The sequence below is a fragment of the Fragaria vesca genome, linkage group LG1 (assembly GCF_000184155.1).
Source record: "Fragaria vesca subsp. vesca linkage group LG1, FraVesHawaii_1.0, whole genome shotgun sequence".
Taxonomy (NCBI): Eukaryota; Viridiplantae; Streptophyta; class Magnoliopsida; order Rosales; family Rosaceae; genus Fragaria; species Fragaria vesca.
The window spans coordinates 13,741,289-13,756,287 of NC_020491.1; the positions used below are offsets into that span (position 1 = coordinate 13,741,289).

At 36.8% G+C, this 14,999-nt stretch overlaps 1 protein-coding gene and 1 non-coding gene across 2 annotated transcripts; one reads left to right on the forward strand and one right to left on the reverse strand.

The window, feature by feature from the left end:
- Window positions 1-2,018: 2,018 nt before the first annotated feature.
- On the reverse strand, window positions 2,019-3,771 carry LOC101301527 (ethylene-responsive transcription factor RAP2-4-like). Its single transcript, XM_004288170.1, has one exon. It carries the CDS (start codon window positions 3,415-3,417, stop codon window positions 2,347-2,349), a length of 1,071 nt encoding a protein of 356 aa, XP_004288218.1. The 5' UTR covers window positions 3,418-3,771; the 3' UTR covers window positions 2,019-2,346.
- Window positions 3,772-8,605: 4,834 nt separating this feature from the next.
- LOC101301817 lies at window positions 8,606-9,499 on the forward strand. The gene is made up of 2 exons (XR_183738.1): window positions 8,606-9,069; window positions 9,193-9,499. It is a non-coding gene; the product is annotated as an uncharacterized LOC101301817 (transcript).
- Window positions 9,500-14,999: the final 5,500 nt, after the last annotated feature.

Consider the following 14,999-nt stretch of genomic DNA (forward strand, 5'->3'; position numbering starts at 1 on the left):
TATTGAACTTGTTTATATGCATCTGTATTTTTGTTTACTCCCTCTTCTTTTTAATCTTCAATTTTTTGGAATGGTGGCTTCAAAAATTCTTATCACAAAGGGAAGGATAAGATAGTGTATGCAGTAAAGTGGGTTTAGCAGCAAACCCATGGTTTGGCCATTCCCACCTGTCATTCTCATTCAAGGATGCAAAATAAGAAAATTATAGAATCCTCTAAAGTTGGGAGGGTGGGTGATCCAATATGCTTTCATTATCTCTTCATTGTTCTAAAATTGCTCAACCGATTCTCCAAAAAAGAAAAAAAATTAGCCCAAGCAAATGCTGCCAAAGTTTTTTTTTTTTTGTATAGAAAAATGCTGCCAAAGTCATCTCCCTGACTTATTCTAAAGTTCGACTCATGATTTCTCATCATACAGACAAATATATTTTTATTTGCACGCTTCACAATCATACAAATAAGACTTGTATAGCTAAACTCAAACTTAAACATTCCACCTATGTTGGTGGAGTGTCCGAGTGTCCCACACGGCGCTCGACACGGCAAAATACGTGTCTGATACGTCACGTGACGTGTTGAAAAGTCAACACGTTTCAGACATGTTGACCGACTCGCTACATCATCTCTAACACGCCACATCATCATTTATCAATTTTTTTAATTGAAAAAAAAAGAGAGAAAGGGAACCAAAACCTAAATAAAGCTACTGTCCAGTTTTGAAAGCAAACTACTGCCCAGTTTTATCAGTAACCTACTGCAAATTTGATTTTCTTTAATGTTATGTTTTAAGTTAGAGATCTGCTACTTCTAATATTGTTAATTATGCACTTCTATCATTTGCATTTGACTCTGTTTAATATTATTTCTTATGGTTATGCAATAAATTAAATTTAGAACATTATTTTGGAAATGTAATGATATTATTTTATATTTTAGTATATTTTTATTTATTAAAAATAATAAATATATAATTTTATTTGTCGTGTCCAAACCGTGTCGGATATTCAGTTTTTAAGTTTTGCCGTGTCGGTGTGTCACGCCGTGTCGTGTCGCCGTATCCGTGCAACATAGCATTCCACCAACCAACTCCATGTTTTAGTCTCTTCTAGCTCGTTTTGTAAACAAAGAGGGTCATCTAAAAACAACTGTTACGGCCATGTACTTGTACTTCTGAATAACATACTTCATAGTGACCTAGCTAGGTTCCATTGATACTAATTTACATGCACCAAAACAAATTCTCAGTTGCAGATTTTTCAACAATGTAACAATATTCATTGGTTTAAGCTGTTTAAACCTCATTGTTGAGATATCAATCCCACAACGAGAATATGTGACTTTGCTTGTGGGTTTATAAGGGTTTGTGTCACTCCATCCATTCCCAATTGGTTTTGGATGTGAACCTTAGACTACTTTATCATGGTATCAGAATGGGTTACCCACGTTCGCATGTGAAGCCCAATGGCCACACGAACTCCACGTCACCCACATGTTGTCCACGTGTTAGGCTTGAAAATTCGCCACACGTGCGGAGGCATATTGAGATATCAATCTCACATCGGAAATATGAGACATTGCATGTGAGTTTATAAGGGTTTGAGCCACTCCACCTATTACCAATTAGTTTTGGATATGAAGTCAGACTACATTATCACCCATATGTCATTTACCAAGTCAGCAACTCAGAAAATTGTTTTAGTTCCCTGCATCTGGATCATAGCTCCTAGTAGTAGCATAGATGACCTTGTGATGCTAATGCAGAGGCCAGAACAATAATGCAGCAATACAGCATACTATATATGAATGGACAAGATGCTGGACTTCATCTCTACCAAGAACTACCACAATGAAATGATTCTAATCTTCTTTATTCTAGCATGCCTAATCACATTGTAAAGAATTTCTCCAGGTCCACTTTCCATGAGTAGTTAACTCTTAATTTTCCTTCAAAAGCAATTATTGTTTCATTTTGTGTTTGATTGCCTTGTTAACAATGGAGAAAGCTACATAGAAAACTCTGAAATCAAACATCATCACATGCTCACCATGTTATCCAAATTACAGAAAATAAAAGTACAATTATATATATTACAATGATCACCACAATCTCCATGGTTGCAAGGAAAAAAAATTACCAGCAAACCAAGATGGAGAAATCACACAATTAGACACACTGACCTATGAACTAAGCAACTGCACTTACTAAACCCTAAGTATCCTGAGCAAAACCTCTGCAAATGCCAAAAATTTCATTGCAGAAGCTGGCTACTGGATACACCAGACTGAACCTAGAACCGAACCTAGAACGAAACTAAAATTTAACAAAGATTACAACATCATAGAGACTTCAAATAGCAGACCAATCAATCTCCACTGAAGGGTACTTCTCCAATCCGAAAGTATCATTCTCAGCCCACTGAGAATCTGAGAAATCCAAGAATGGAATGTCTGATTCCGGTGAGGATGACCCGGCTGAGGACTCATCACAGGATCGAGAGGGCGAAGATGAGGATGAAAAGGCCTCCAGTTTAGGGAAGTCCCACTCTGTTTTCAGTTCAGTACGTTCAGTACTCAAGGCATCATCAAAGACCATCTTTTGTGCTGAAATCACTGGCTTTGTCTCTGTTTCAGAACAGAGCTCCTCTGTTTTGGTCTGTTTCGGCGCATTAACAGCCAAGCTCTCGCAAATTGCTTCGAGCTTGGCGTCAACTGCGGCATGAAGAGGCTTGTAATTGCCAAAATCTCCAGAGATGTGAGCTCCTTGGTGCTTGAGATGTGGGAAATTGAGCCTGGCAAAGTCTCCCCTGAGCTTATAAGCAGCTTTATCATAAGCTAAAGCTGCTTCTTCTGCGGTTTCAAATGTGCCAAGCCAGAGACGAGTTCGGTTCTTGGGGAGTCTAATCTCAGCAACCCATTTGCCCCAATGCCTCTGCCTCACTCCCCTGTAGAGCTTTGTGGGTTTGGGAGTGCTAGATTGCTTCATTGGGACAGCTTTTGGGGCAAGGAAGTTGAGGGTGTGAGTGTTCTGGTGGTGATATTGGTTTGGTAGTGGAGCTAGAGCTGCGATTTGCTGCTTTTGTTGCTGTTGGTGGTGTTGTTGGAGTATCATTTGGGTTTGGATTTGATGAATTTGAGATGGGGTGAGTTGGTTAAGCCCCAATGAACCTGTTTGCTCAAAACCCACTTGTGAGAACATTTGGGTGTTTGAGCAAAAGTCAGGGTGCAAATTGGGATGAGAAGAAGAGTAAAATGGAGTGTAGGAAGCAGAAGAAGAAGAAGAAGTGGAGGGAGAGGTTGGTGGAGAAATAGAGGAGATAGAAGAACTTTTCATATAAGGCATAAGTGCTCTCATGAGCTCCTCTGATAAATCTGGAGCCATTGAGCTGCTGCTACTGTAAGTATCTATAGCTGCTGCCATTTCAATTACAAAAGGGTAAGCTAAAACTCCACAGATATCTTAAAAAACCAACCTGGTTCTTACCAAAATCAAAGAACAGGTAGAGGTTTAGAACAAAGCAAGAAAAACCCAGATAAAAGACGAGGTTTTTTGCAGAAACAAACCAAAAAGCTTCAAACTTTACAACCAAAAACTGGATCACCCTTCTGGGTTTTTGATGTTCCAATCAAGATTCAATAAACCAAAACCCCAAAAGATTTGAACTTTGAAAGACAGAAATGGATGGAATTCCAAAGAGAGAATAGAAATCAGGACTATTATCAAACACTCAATTTTGCTGTGGCCTCGCTTTGAATTCTGGCTCTCTTGCATTCCAATGGTCACTTGCCTTCTCTTTATATAACCTTTCCAACCCAACATGACAATGGCTTTCTCTCTCTGAAACCTCTCTGGTTTTCTCTCTCTAACCACGTTTTTCTTCCTTAATTAATCACCCCACATCCTCGTCAACTCCAGAGATGCCTTTGTTCGATGCAGGCGGCCAATGAGGAAGTGCCACGTCCCTGGTACATTGTATTCAGTTGCTGCAGTTGTGTGAGGCTTTACACGTGGTGGTTTACGGTTGGAGGGGTTTGGTTGACTGTTATGTGTTGCCGTTTGGAGGTTTTTGAAGTTGGGAAATACGTTTTGTCGTTTTTGGTGTGATGATGAGTCGCCGTTTTAGCGAGCACTGAGTCAGTGTGTTGAGCTGCTCAACTATCACATTTTTTCTTTTCTGTTTTTGATCCTCAACTATGAACTATCACATTTTGTTGATGAAAATATGTTCAACGCTTCAATGTTAAAGTAATTTGATATACTTACGCCATTTGAATGTTTCAAATATAGAATGACAACGCGCTGATTTTGAATGACAAATAATTTCTTAATTCGTATGTGTTGTATAACTCTTCAATTGAAAATAATCTCAATCGACCCCCGATTGAGGAAGCATGTGTACTCTAATGTGCTAGAGAGGGAGAATACCTTAAGTACATTAAGAATGCTTGGTGATCGATACAAAGATTAAGCGATCAATTCAAGTAGCTAGGTCAGTACTTGGACATGAAGTGAAATGAAATGTACTCATTTCAAATATCTGAAATGAATCAATTTTTTCATGATTCTGCTCTTCTTTTAAGAGGGATTTATGAGGATGTTCTGCATCTCTTTGCTCATCTTTCAGGTTGCATATTCACTCACTTTTATAGGGATGCAAATTATGCGACACACACCCTTACTCATTGGGCTCTAAATTGTAAACTTTGTGATGTCTTTTTACTTCTACTCCTCATTTTCTAGAGAATATCATCACTAGAGATTAGTATTGATTTTGTTTAATGAATATTTTTCGTTTCTTCTAAAAAATAAAAAAAAATAGAAAAGAATTGCTGTGGAGCAAGGGATGGTATTCTCAGTTATCCATGTGGGATAGCACTGCAATAACTTCAACAGTATGAAGAGCACATGGCATGGATTCAAGTACTCGGGTCTCCATAATCTATTGACTAGCTAATTAAAAGAAAAAAAAAAACACTCACTATGAAATGAACATGAACATGATCATGAGATAAGCCGCAGAGACCAGTAAATTAAGTAAATAACTAGGACTTCCTATGTAATTCAATTCTAAAACTATTCTCTACTAATCCAAAGTAGCTTTAGTCTAGTTCATGATAAACGATGATGATATGTTTCGATGTCAATCTTATCCTATCCTATCTATCAAGAACATCTTAGCTAGGGGTTTCGTTTTTTCTTTCATTTAATTAATATTTTGAATTGGATTACAAGCTAGTTCCTTCCACATATAAATGAAACTTAACTAGATCGCTGCCATTGTCATTATCATCATGAGCTCAGACTAATTAATTAATATGGGCAATAATAAACGAGCTCGAGATAGTTCGTATATAGCCGATTAGGGTTTGGCAACGTAAGGTTTAGTTGGGAATTGTAAGAAATGACGAGAGTTTGAGAGGGACATTACATATAGCCAATTGCGGCGGTGGCTCTATATTGCTTGGCTCGTATATATGATCAAAGAAAAAGATTGCATGATTTCTTGGAGTTGGCGAAAGGCCAGTTTAGAATCATCACGCAAATCTCTACAAAGCCAAATAACATGAACCTGCCCCCATCAACTTAAATTGACCATTTTTAGATGATCGGAAAACTCCGCGCCTACGATTTTGATATCTCTGAAACTGGTTTTACTGCAGATTGCTACGGTTGCGTGATATAGAAGCGATGATGATGATGCTGAGGGTCGCTACCAACTAATTGCTTTCAATTTCTGGTGGGTTCTTTCTTCTACTAGAATCTCTTCTCTGTAGGGGGCCTGCTTTGAAGTGGCAACGCGTCGTCTCCAACGTGGACATCACTATCAAACCCTAGCTAGCACATTTTTGGTCGCAGATCAAAAACCCTAGCCATCACATGGCATTGCTTAGTTTTCTATCCTCACCTCATCCCTCTTAAATTTGAATAAGAACATCGTGTAATCATACTCAAGGTTCCTTTTCATACATTATTGGAATAGATTAGCTTCGGTGGCATCATCGTAGCTAGGCTATGGGTGGTCGAGACTTTAGGTTTTATAATTCAGGTACGTTATGTAATATATTCAACTTCACATGACTTGTATAGTCTTCTCTTGGAGTTATTAATAGTACTGTGGTACTTAAATGTATATCATACGTTCACTATAAAGACGACGTCGAGAAAGAGAGTACCGCAATGACAACAAATTTATAAATGAGTGTACCCCATACGTGTAGGTAGTACCGTAGAATTTAATGTCCTTCACTAGCTCCTTTATCTCTTTCCTTTATCTGATTTAATTCACAAACATATGCAAAAGCCATAAAAATATCACTTATTGTAAACAACGTAGAGTTAGTAAGTTATTTGATCATGTTCTTGACTCTTTCTAGCCCCTCTGAAGGAATGGCTAGATGTTTCCTTTTGTAGACCATAAATTAAAACTCTTGGTTGATAATTTTATGCTGCTCGTGATTACTAATCAGTCTATAGCTATATGCAGTTGGTATATCATTCTGTGTGCTAACTGCCGAGTTTAATTTGGGGGATTTCTATATACACCTAATTTTAAAGAATGATTTAAATGAAACCCATCTAATATTCATTTCTGATAGACATCTAAAATATATCAATTATGATACATATTATGTCATATTTTTACTAAATTTTACACAATTGCCGCCATTCAATTATAACATATAAACATAATAAATAAGCTTAATTGATGTTGTCTTAAATACCTCGATTATGAGTTTTTCTTCTAACACTAACATTTTTCAATCAATTTGCAAGAATCATGCACCTTTCTTTATTTTTATGAAAAATCTAGGGGAAAGAAATTCATTCTCTGATATATACATAAGGTAGAATATAATATAAATAATATATCTGATTATTAGAGTAAAATGAAGAAATTTATAGTGTTACACTGTTACCGTAGGACCATGTGGCTGTCTGACGTGATCCTCTATTCCATTCAAATCTTGATATATGGATTTTAATGATGAAAAACTATTTAAACTATTTTGTCAAAGACCTTGATTTTTTAAACCCTAAACTCTAAACTATAAACCCTAAACCCTAAACCTATACCCTAAACCCTATACCCTAAACCCTAAACCCTATTTTGGGTTTCTTCTTTTTAGGTATATTATCATATCATGCCTTACTTAATAGGTACATTAGAAATGTAAGTAGTTGAGAGTAAAAAGTTCTTTCGATCAGGATGGGAAATGATATAATAATATATCTAAAAAGAATAAAATTAATCAAAGAATATACCTTACAATTAAACATTTTTCGACTATGTAGAGAGATACCAATTGTGAGCTTAGGAATGAAAAGAATCATTCTATTACAAATGGAATACTTCTGTATATAGCATATATATATACACTCAAGTTAGTAATAACAAGGTAAGAAATTAAAGAATATAATTGATTATGTCAAAATTAAATCTAACTAAATTTTATCTCAGTATTTGAGTTTCAAATTGATGTAAAATTTAGAAAGGTACCAAAATTAGTTTTCTACAGTCTGAAGGGAAAATCAGAGAAACTAAAAAATGAAAAAAATATTAATTATAGACATATGCTCTATACGGTAAGTTTTCTTACGTGGAGTGAGTGTAAAATGAAAGAAAATTATGTATGAGTTTATCTTAAAAGAGATCTAGTATTTTGAGTTTTTGTTTAATTTTCTCTTTAATTTCTTCTGTGTGCGAATCGAAGTTAGTCCACCGGTAGGGAGCCATTGCTTCGATCTGTTTCCTAAAATTGCAGGGAGACAAATAACCTGAGTTCCATGTGCATTGCACAGAATATGAGCCCTCTTCATGCATGCACTGATCCATTCTCAGACAGGATTTAGCAAACCCGAAAAACTTTCACAAGCCCCATGTCTGTTTTCAGAGTTCTCTTCAACTCATGCAATGTGAACAAGCTCGTTTTTTAGTCACAAAACACAGTAACAAACAAACACCGATCAATTGATTACCAGTAAGTTGTAGAAACGCGGAAGAGATTCAGGTAATCAAGCCGGCCTGAATCTCAATCTCAGAGAGTACAATGTTGTTTCCTTCTGTCGAGTCTGTGAAGAAGTTTTGTGCTTATTATCTAGTTTAATTCATATTTTGCTAATCTCCGGTTAATAGATTAAGGATTAGGGGTTAAGCGAGCTTTGAGAGATGTGAAAACCAGTTTGTGATGAATAGAAGTGGGAGGCATCTGGTGACGGCAGGTTCTTTGTTTATTCTTCATCTGTCCATGTCCATTGTATTCCCCTTTCATCACAATTCGTTTTACACTTTGAAATGGATTTTGTTTTTCAGTTACTATTTATTTATTTCTTGTCTCTGTGCTATTTGATCCGGTGATCGATGACTAATCACTGACGTTATTTGTTTGTTATATTCCTTCCGTTTCCTTATCGATTAATCAAAACGGGAGAAATTTGCTTAAGCAAATTAGTTTTATATAAAGAGTTAGTTGAGCTATAATTTCATTAATTTGTCGTATACTTTCTTAGTAAGGTTGGCATTAAAACCCACAGGTGTGGGTCTCCATAGGTAAATATTTCTCTGGGTATTAAATTCTGGGTATGGGTATTGTGTATGGGTATTTTTTCTGAGTAATGGGTAATTGAAAAATACCCATGAGTATTTTTTATGGGTATGGGTAATACCCATGGGTACCTATAATTTACCCAATTCCAAGGTCACCCAAAACTCAGAACCACGCCGCCCTCCGCTTCTCCTAGGGTCGCTCCTCCTCCTCAATCACGGTTGAAAACTCATCCGACTCCGAGTCCGACGTTGCATCCAGCGGCGCACCAGCCACGTTCTTCGTGATCCGCACCCGCAACCGCTCGGCCTCCTTCGGATCATCACGCGCGTCTTCCACGTCCTCGGCCTTCACGTCAACAAGGCCACCATGGAATTCGAAGGCGACTTCTTCGTGAAGCGGTTCTTTGTCATCGACTCCCACAGCGCGAGGACGAGGATCGGGATAGCCTGGACCGGATCCAGAAGGCGCTGCTCGACGCCATCGACGACTGCGGCAGGACCGTCTCGGTGGGAAGACTCACATCAACGTTGTACTCTCTCTCTCTCTCTCTCTCTTTCTCCCTTTCAATTCTCAATTTTTGATTGTTAGGGATTTGATAGAGATTTAGGGATTGGATTGTTATTTAATTTGGGGATTGAATTGGATTTAGGTCACGGCCGGCGACACGCCGTACACGTCGGCGAGTAGTTTTGAGGATATGAATCTATCGGAGGCGGTGTTGAAGGGCTTGTATGTGGAGATGGGGTTCAAGAAGCCGAGTAAAATCTAGGCAATCACTTTGCAATGAGTAATTGCGTGGGTAAGGGTTTTACCCGTTTAGAAATGGATGGGTAATTACCCGTACCCAGCAAATTGTGTTATGGGTATTACCCACGAACTAGTTTGGGTGGGTATAAACCCACGGGTTTTACCCATTGGGTAGGAATGCCAACTTTATTTCTTAGTTCGTTGATCTTGATCATGTGCTCACACCAACCCCAAAGGGCCAAAGAGATTAGAATGATCGGCTCCTCAAGTCTTTTTAGTAAGCAAATGTAACTAGGTTAAAAAACTAAATTTTTAACGGATACAAATTTGCTCCCCATCTTATTTTCTCACTTACATCCCCACCCACCCAGATGAATGACATGTGTCAATTTTTATTTAACTCATCTAACCATGGTTAATAATTAATATGAATCTAGAATTAATTTATTTAATTTAAATGGGAAAAATATTGTATAGTCCTTTTGATTTGAAGTCGACATATGTTTATTCCTTATAGTTTTATTTTAATTTGAATGGTCCTTAAAGTTACGATTTTTTATTCAAATGGTCATTATGTCAATTTTTTCAGTTAAATTGCTGACATGGCCGTTAAAGGTCACGTCAGGAATTTAACAGCTACGTTAGCAATTTAACTGAAAAAATTGACGGAAGAACCATTTGGATAAAAATTATGATTTTAAGAACCATTCAGATTAAAATAAAACTAGAAGGACTAAACAAATGTTGACTTCAAACCATAACGACTAAACAAATTTCAATTCAATTTAAATTTATGAGGTTGGGCATTTCGGGTTTAGGGTTTTAGGGTTTAGGGTTTTAAGTTTAGGGGTTAGGGGTTAGAGTTTTAGGGTTTAGGGCATATTTTAAATCATGATTAGACATAGTTAAGTAAAACCTTGAAACTCCAAAACCCTAAACCTAAACTCTAAACCCGAAACCTTATCCCTAATCCCTAAAAAAACCCTAAAACCCTTAACCTTAAAACCCTACATGCCCGACCTCACAATCTAAAATAAATAAATTAATTCTATATTCATATTAATTGTTAACTATGGTCAGATGAGTTAAATAAAGAATTAAATTCAGTTTACCCCCATGAAGTTTGGGAGTAACTTCATGTTAATTCCTATACTTTCAATTTCATCAGTTTACCCCTCAAACTTTTGATTTTTCCTCAAGCGTGACCAAATGTCCTATATTCTGTCCAAATCGGACGTTAACTACTGATAATTTTAACCATAACTGTGAGGCCAATATCTAGAATTTGGGCAAATCGGACCTTATATGTCCAAATCGAACCTTAACTGCTGATAATTAAAGGTCAATTCAAACGGAATATGAGAATTTGGGCACGGCAGACAGAAATTGAAAAGTTTAAGGGGTAAACTGATGAAAATAAAAGTGTATGGACTAACATGAAGTCACCCCCAAACCACAAAAGGAGGTAAACTGAATTTAATTCTTAAATAAAAATGGACACATGTCATGCATCTGGGTGGGTGGGGATGAAAATAAGGAAATAAGGTGGGGAGCAAATTTGTATCATCCTTTTTTAACTTAAAGTTGCATGTTTACCTCCAACAGTTTCCTTATATATCTATCTATAATGTTAGGAAAGGATTTAGGGAAAGATGATGAAATCTGGAAAAATAAGAAATTGTTTATTGGAGTCGGGGCAGAAATTGTTTTGAAAATATATTTTCTGTTTCCCTTTTATAGAAAAATTAAAGGAAAACTGTTGGAGATGCTATTAGAAGCCACAACATATTGAAATGTAGCATGATTTGGATGGACATAATGTTAGATCATAATATAGAAGGAGAATTCGAATTCGGAACCTTAAATAAGGAATTAGTTAGACATTTTAATACATTCACTACTACAATATTGAGCAAAGGGAAAATGATCAAAACAATGTCCGACCATTTAGAGAAGCAAAGTTTTGATATCTCACAATTTAAAAACTTCAGAACGGTATCTCACGTTTTTGCCCCGACTAAAGATTAGTATCTACAATCGCCGTTATCTTCGTTAAAAAAATTGACTACTTAAGGATAATTTTGTCTTTTCATTTATTTTTATTTTTTTCTATTTTCTCTCTCTCAAAAAGTGAAACCTTTGTTCTTCACTTTACCGAATCAATCTATGAATTGATCAAATGAGGAGATGGAGGCATTTCCGGAATCGCAGATTCTTCCATCAATAAAAGCTTCCAAACCTAACCCCTCTCTCTCTCGGCAGCGAGGCTGGTTCGGCATCTCGTCAAAAAGCGGTTCCGACTCGAGCTCTGCAATTCCGGCAACTCCAACGTAGTCACCACCCTTCCTTTCACCACCTTTCAACGCCCTCTTGGTTCGAATCTCTTCATCTCCATCCCTAGAGCCACGACAGACCATAATAAAGATATCTTCAATAGTAGACATAAATTCATCAGTTTTCTCTATGGAATATTATACAAATTGATGTTTAAGGCTAACGAGTTTGATCGTGGTGTTTGTTAGTTTGGGTGTGGGAGATGTGAGAAAGAGGTGGACTATATATGCAATCTGCATAATAGACGGAAGAGCAAGACTTCAAATCAAAAACTGGGTTTGATGAAGTATAGAAAAGGAAAGACGTAAAGGAATAATTAAGATTGAAATCAGAGCTTGTGAAGGTGATTTGGTGAGGCTTGGGATCAGAGGCTATGAAGCCACTCATGTGTGTCTAAGAAGAGAAGGAGAGGAGACTCAGGAGAGTGCTCCTTCGTCAACTAATTTTGCTTTTTTTATTATAAGAAAAGTGACAAAAATAAAACTTTAAGGGTAAATATGTCATTTTAAAAATAAAAATGAATGCCATCAGTGTTTTTTAACGTAGATAACAGTTCTAGATACTAATCTTCGATCGGGATAAGAACGTGAGATACCGTTTTGAAGTTTTTAAAATGTGAGATACCAAAGCTTTGCTTCTCTGAAATGTCAGATATTGTTCAGATCATTTTTCCTTGGACAAATGCCACACATCTTGTGTGGACATTAGAAATGTTGCATTTGCTCGTAAGTGTGGCAAATGAGGGTATTTGTGAAGTATGAGGGGAAAATGTCACACATAAATGAATTGCAACACATCTAATGACCACACTAAGTGTGTGTGTGGCTTTGCCCAATATTGTTGTATTGATTATATTAAAGGTATAATCTTACTTAGAGCGATAACTATCCAAGCAAAGTTGTTTCACAAGTATCAAAGGTAACTGTGACAAAGTATGGGATGTCCTCAACATTAGCTAGGGTTGACCAATTCTTTTCATGAATTGATATTAGCTAGGGTTGATAGAATTGTTGAAATATGCTTCGTAATTAAGTAGTCAACTAGTTGACCTTTAAAATTGTCAAACCAAACACCACAAATAATGGCCAAGATTGTCCACCATGAGTAGACTCAAATCACCTAGTCGTATATGTTGCATGCATACAAATCTCTAATCATTTTCTTTCCCACAATGGAGGAATGACCGAATGATACGGCTGCCCACACAGTTGAAGAGTTGACATTCACAATTATAAACCTATTTTTTCTTCACGATCAATTGTCAACTTTATCAATATGAAAAAATGATGAGCATTCAGCAATAAGATTACCAACCAACGATTTGAAATAGTCCTCCTGCTGGTTGCTTAGCTTTCATTTTCAGCTGTGTATTACAAGTCTAAAGGTTCACCTTAAACCTTGGAGAAATGGAACATTTAATAACATACATAGTCTTAAAAGCATTTCCAACAGCTTCTCTAAAATTTCTCTAAAATGGAGAAACAAAATCCAAAATCTCCAAAAAATTTATGCTCCAACTCTAACAGCTTCTCAATTTTAGAGATTTCGGTATTTATTGCAACAATAAAAAATGCTACATGATTATTAATAGGATTAAATTCAGTTTGCCTCCTCGTACTTTAGGTCAATAATCAGTTTGGTCTCATATATTTTTTTTTAATAACGTTGGTCCTTGAAGTTTTATTTCACATCAGTTTAGTCCAATTTTTGAATTGCTCTCCTTACCATAACGTCATGCGTTGAGCTGTCTGTGACACAAGGGGCCCAATTTCTGATCTAAAAGGGCAAAATAGTCATTTCATCATATTATGGTCTTCAAATAATTCAAAATTAACAGAAATGATAGTGATGCACAGTGGTGCATATAAACCCGCTGACAAAAAATAATCAAAGGTGTATTAACCTCGTTAAAAAAAAACTTCACTGTAAAAAAAACATTACCAAAACCATCGAAATGACAGTAACAAAGTAGAACACATTACCAAAACCATCAAAACGAATACAAAAGATGTCAAATTACCATTAGCTACCATTAACTAAGCAACCAAATAGATGCATCAATGTGTTTTACATCAGAACTAACCAAAAAATAGTAGTTTTTGTCGAGTTGCATAAGATCATAAGTCTAATCATCTCCACAAAAGATTAGACTTAGCAACCATATGTTACAATATTACAGCATAAGAAGGTTGCTCAAAAATATTGCAACCATATGTTACAACATAAGAAGGTTGCACAAAATATTGCATCTCTAAATGCTAACCTTGGTTGCTAATCCCACAATCCCCAGCAGCTATTTTCTAGCATTCCTTTGTTGGATTCTCACAGACACCCTTGATGAAGTTTGTGAAGCTTGTGGTGCAGAAGATGCATTTGCATTGCTTGAAGTAGGTTTTGGTGGTCTCCCTCTTCTTGCAGGTGCTGTTGTTCCCCTAGCTGCTGCTTTCTTTGCATCCCTAGCTTCCTATAGTTAATTTTATTAAAACAAATGAATCATAACAGTTACTAACCAAAAGAATGAACATCTAATAAAGAATAGTTAAGGGTTATTTGCCGATCAATTTACCTTCTGTTGCTTGGCTCTTCTAACTGCCTTTGCTCTAAGCTCATCTTTTGTCTTTAAGGGTGGTTTGGTACCCTTAGGCTACAACAAATATAATCAATATAAGGTCATGAAAACATTAGCTTATAATAATTATAATTTTTCAAACCATTATCAATTGTACATAAAAGTGAAAATACCTTAGAACCAGATGAACCCACATCTGTGTTCAGCTTTCTCTTCTTTGCTACAACTGTCTTGTCTTTGGGAGGAAGATGTCTGTGGCAAGTCTTTCTGTTGTGACCTAGAACCCCACAGTTGCCACACTTCAAACTCTTTTGCACCCTCCCAAGTTTTGTACCCTCTAAATTTAGTTCAGATGCATCTTTGAATCTTTTATTCCTTGGTCTCCCTGGCTGCCTATTATACTCTGGGGGGAGGATAACAGGTTCACCACAAGTCCATTCCATTCACCGGCTTGACTGTGTTAAAGTAAACTGCCATATAAGTCTTCATAAGGTAACAAGGATCTATATAGTCTTCTGGACTTTGCCGCATAAAGTTGATCGCCGGTTGCATGGAATGCCAGTGAGATTCCACCTCCTACATGCACAACTTCTTCTTTCTAGATCAACCACATGCCTACTTCCTCCAAAGCTCTCTATCTCAATTTGAGGGCTACCAGTGGCATAAGGAATACAGTCTGTGGCAGATTTAACTTTGTTTTTCTCCAAAAGTTCCCTTGGCTTGGGGCAGATAGGGTCCTCCACTTTGCTCATCTTGTCTCTTCTCATTACAATCCTTCTCATCATCCTTACCCTAATCTCCTCAAA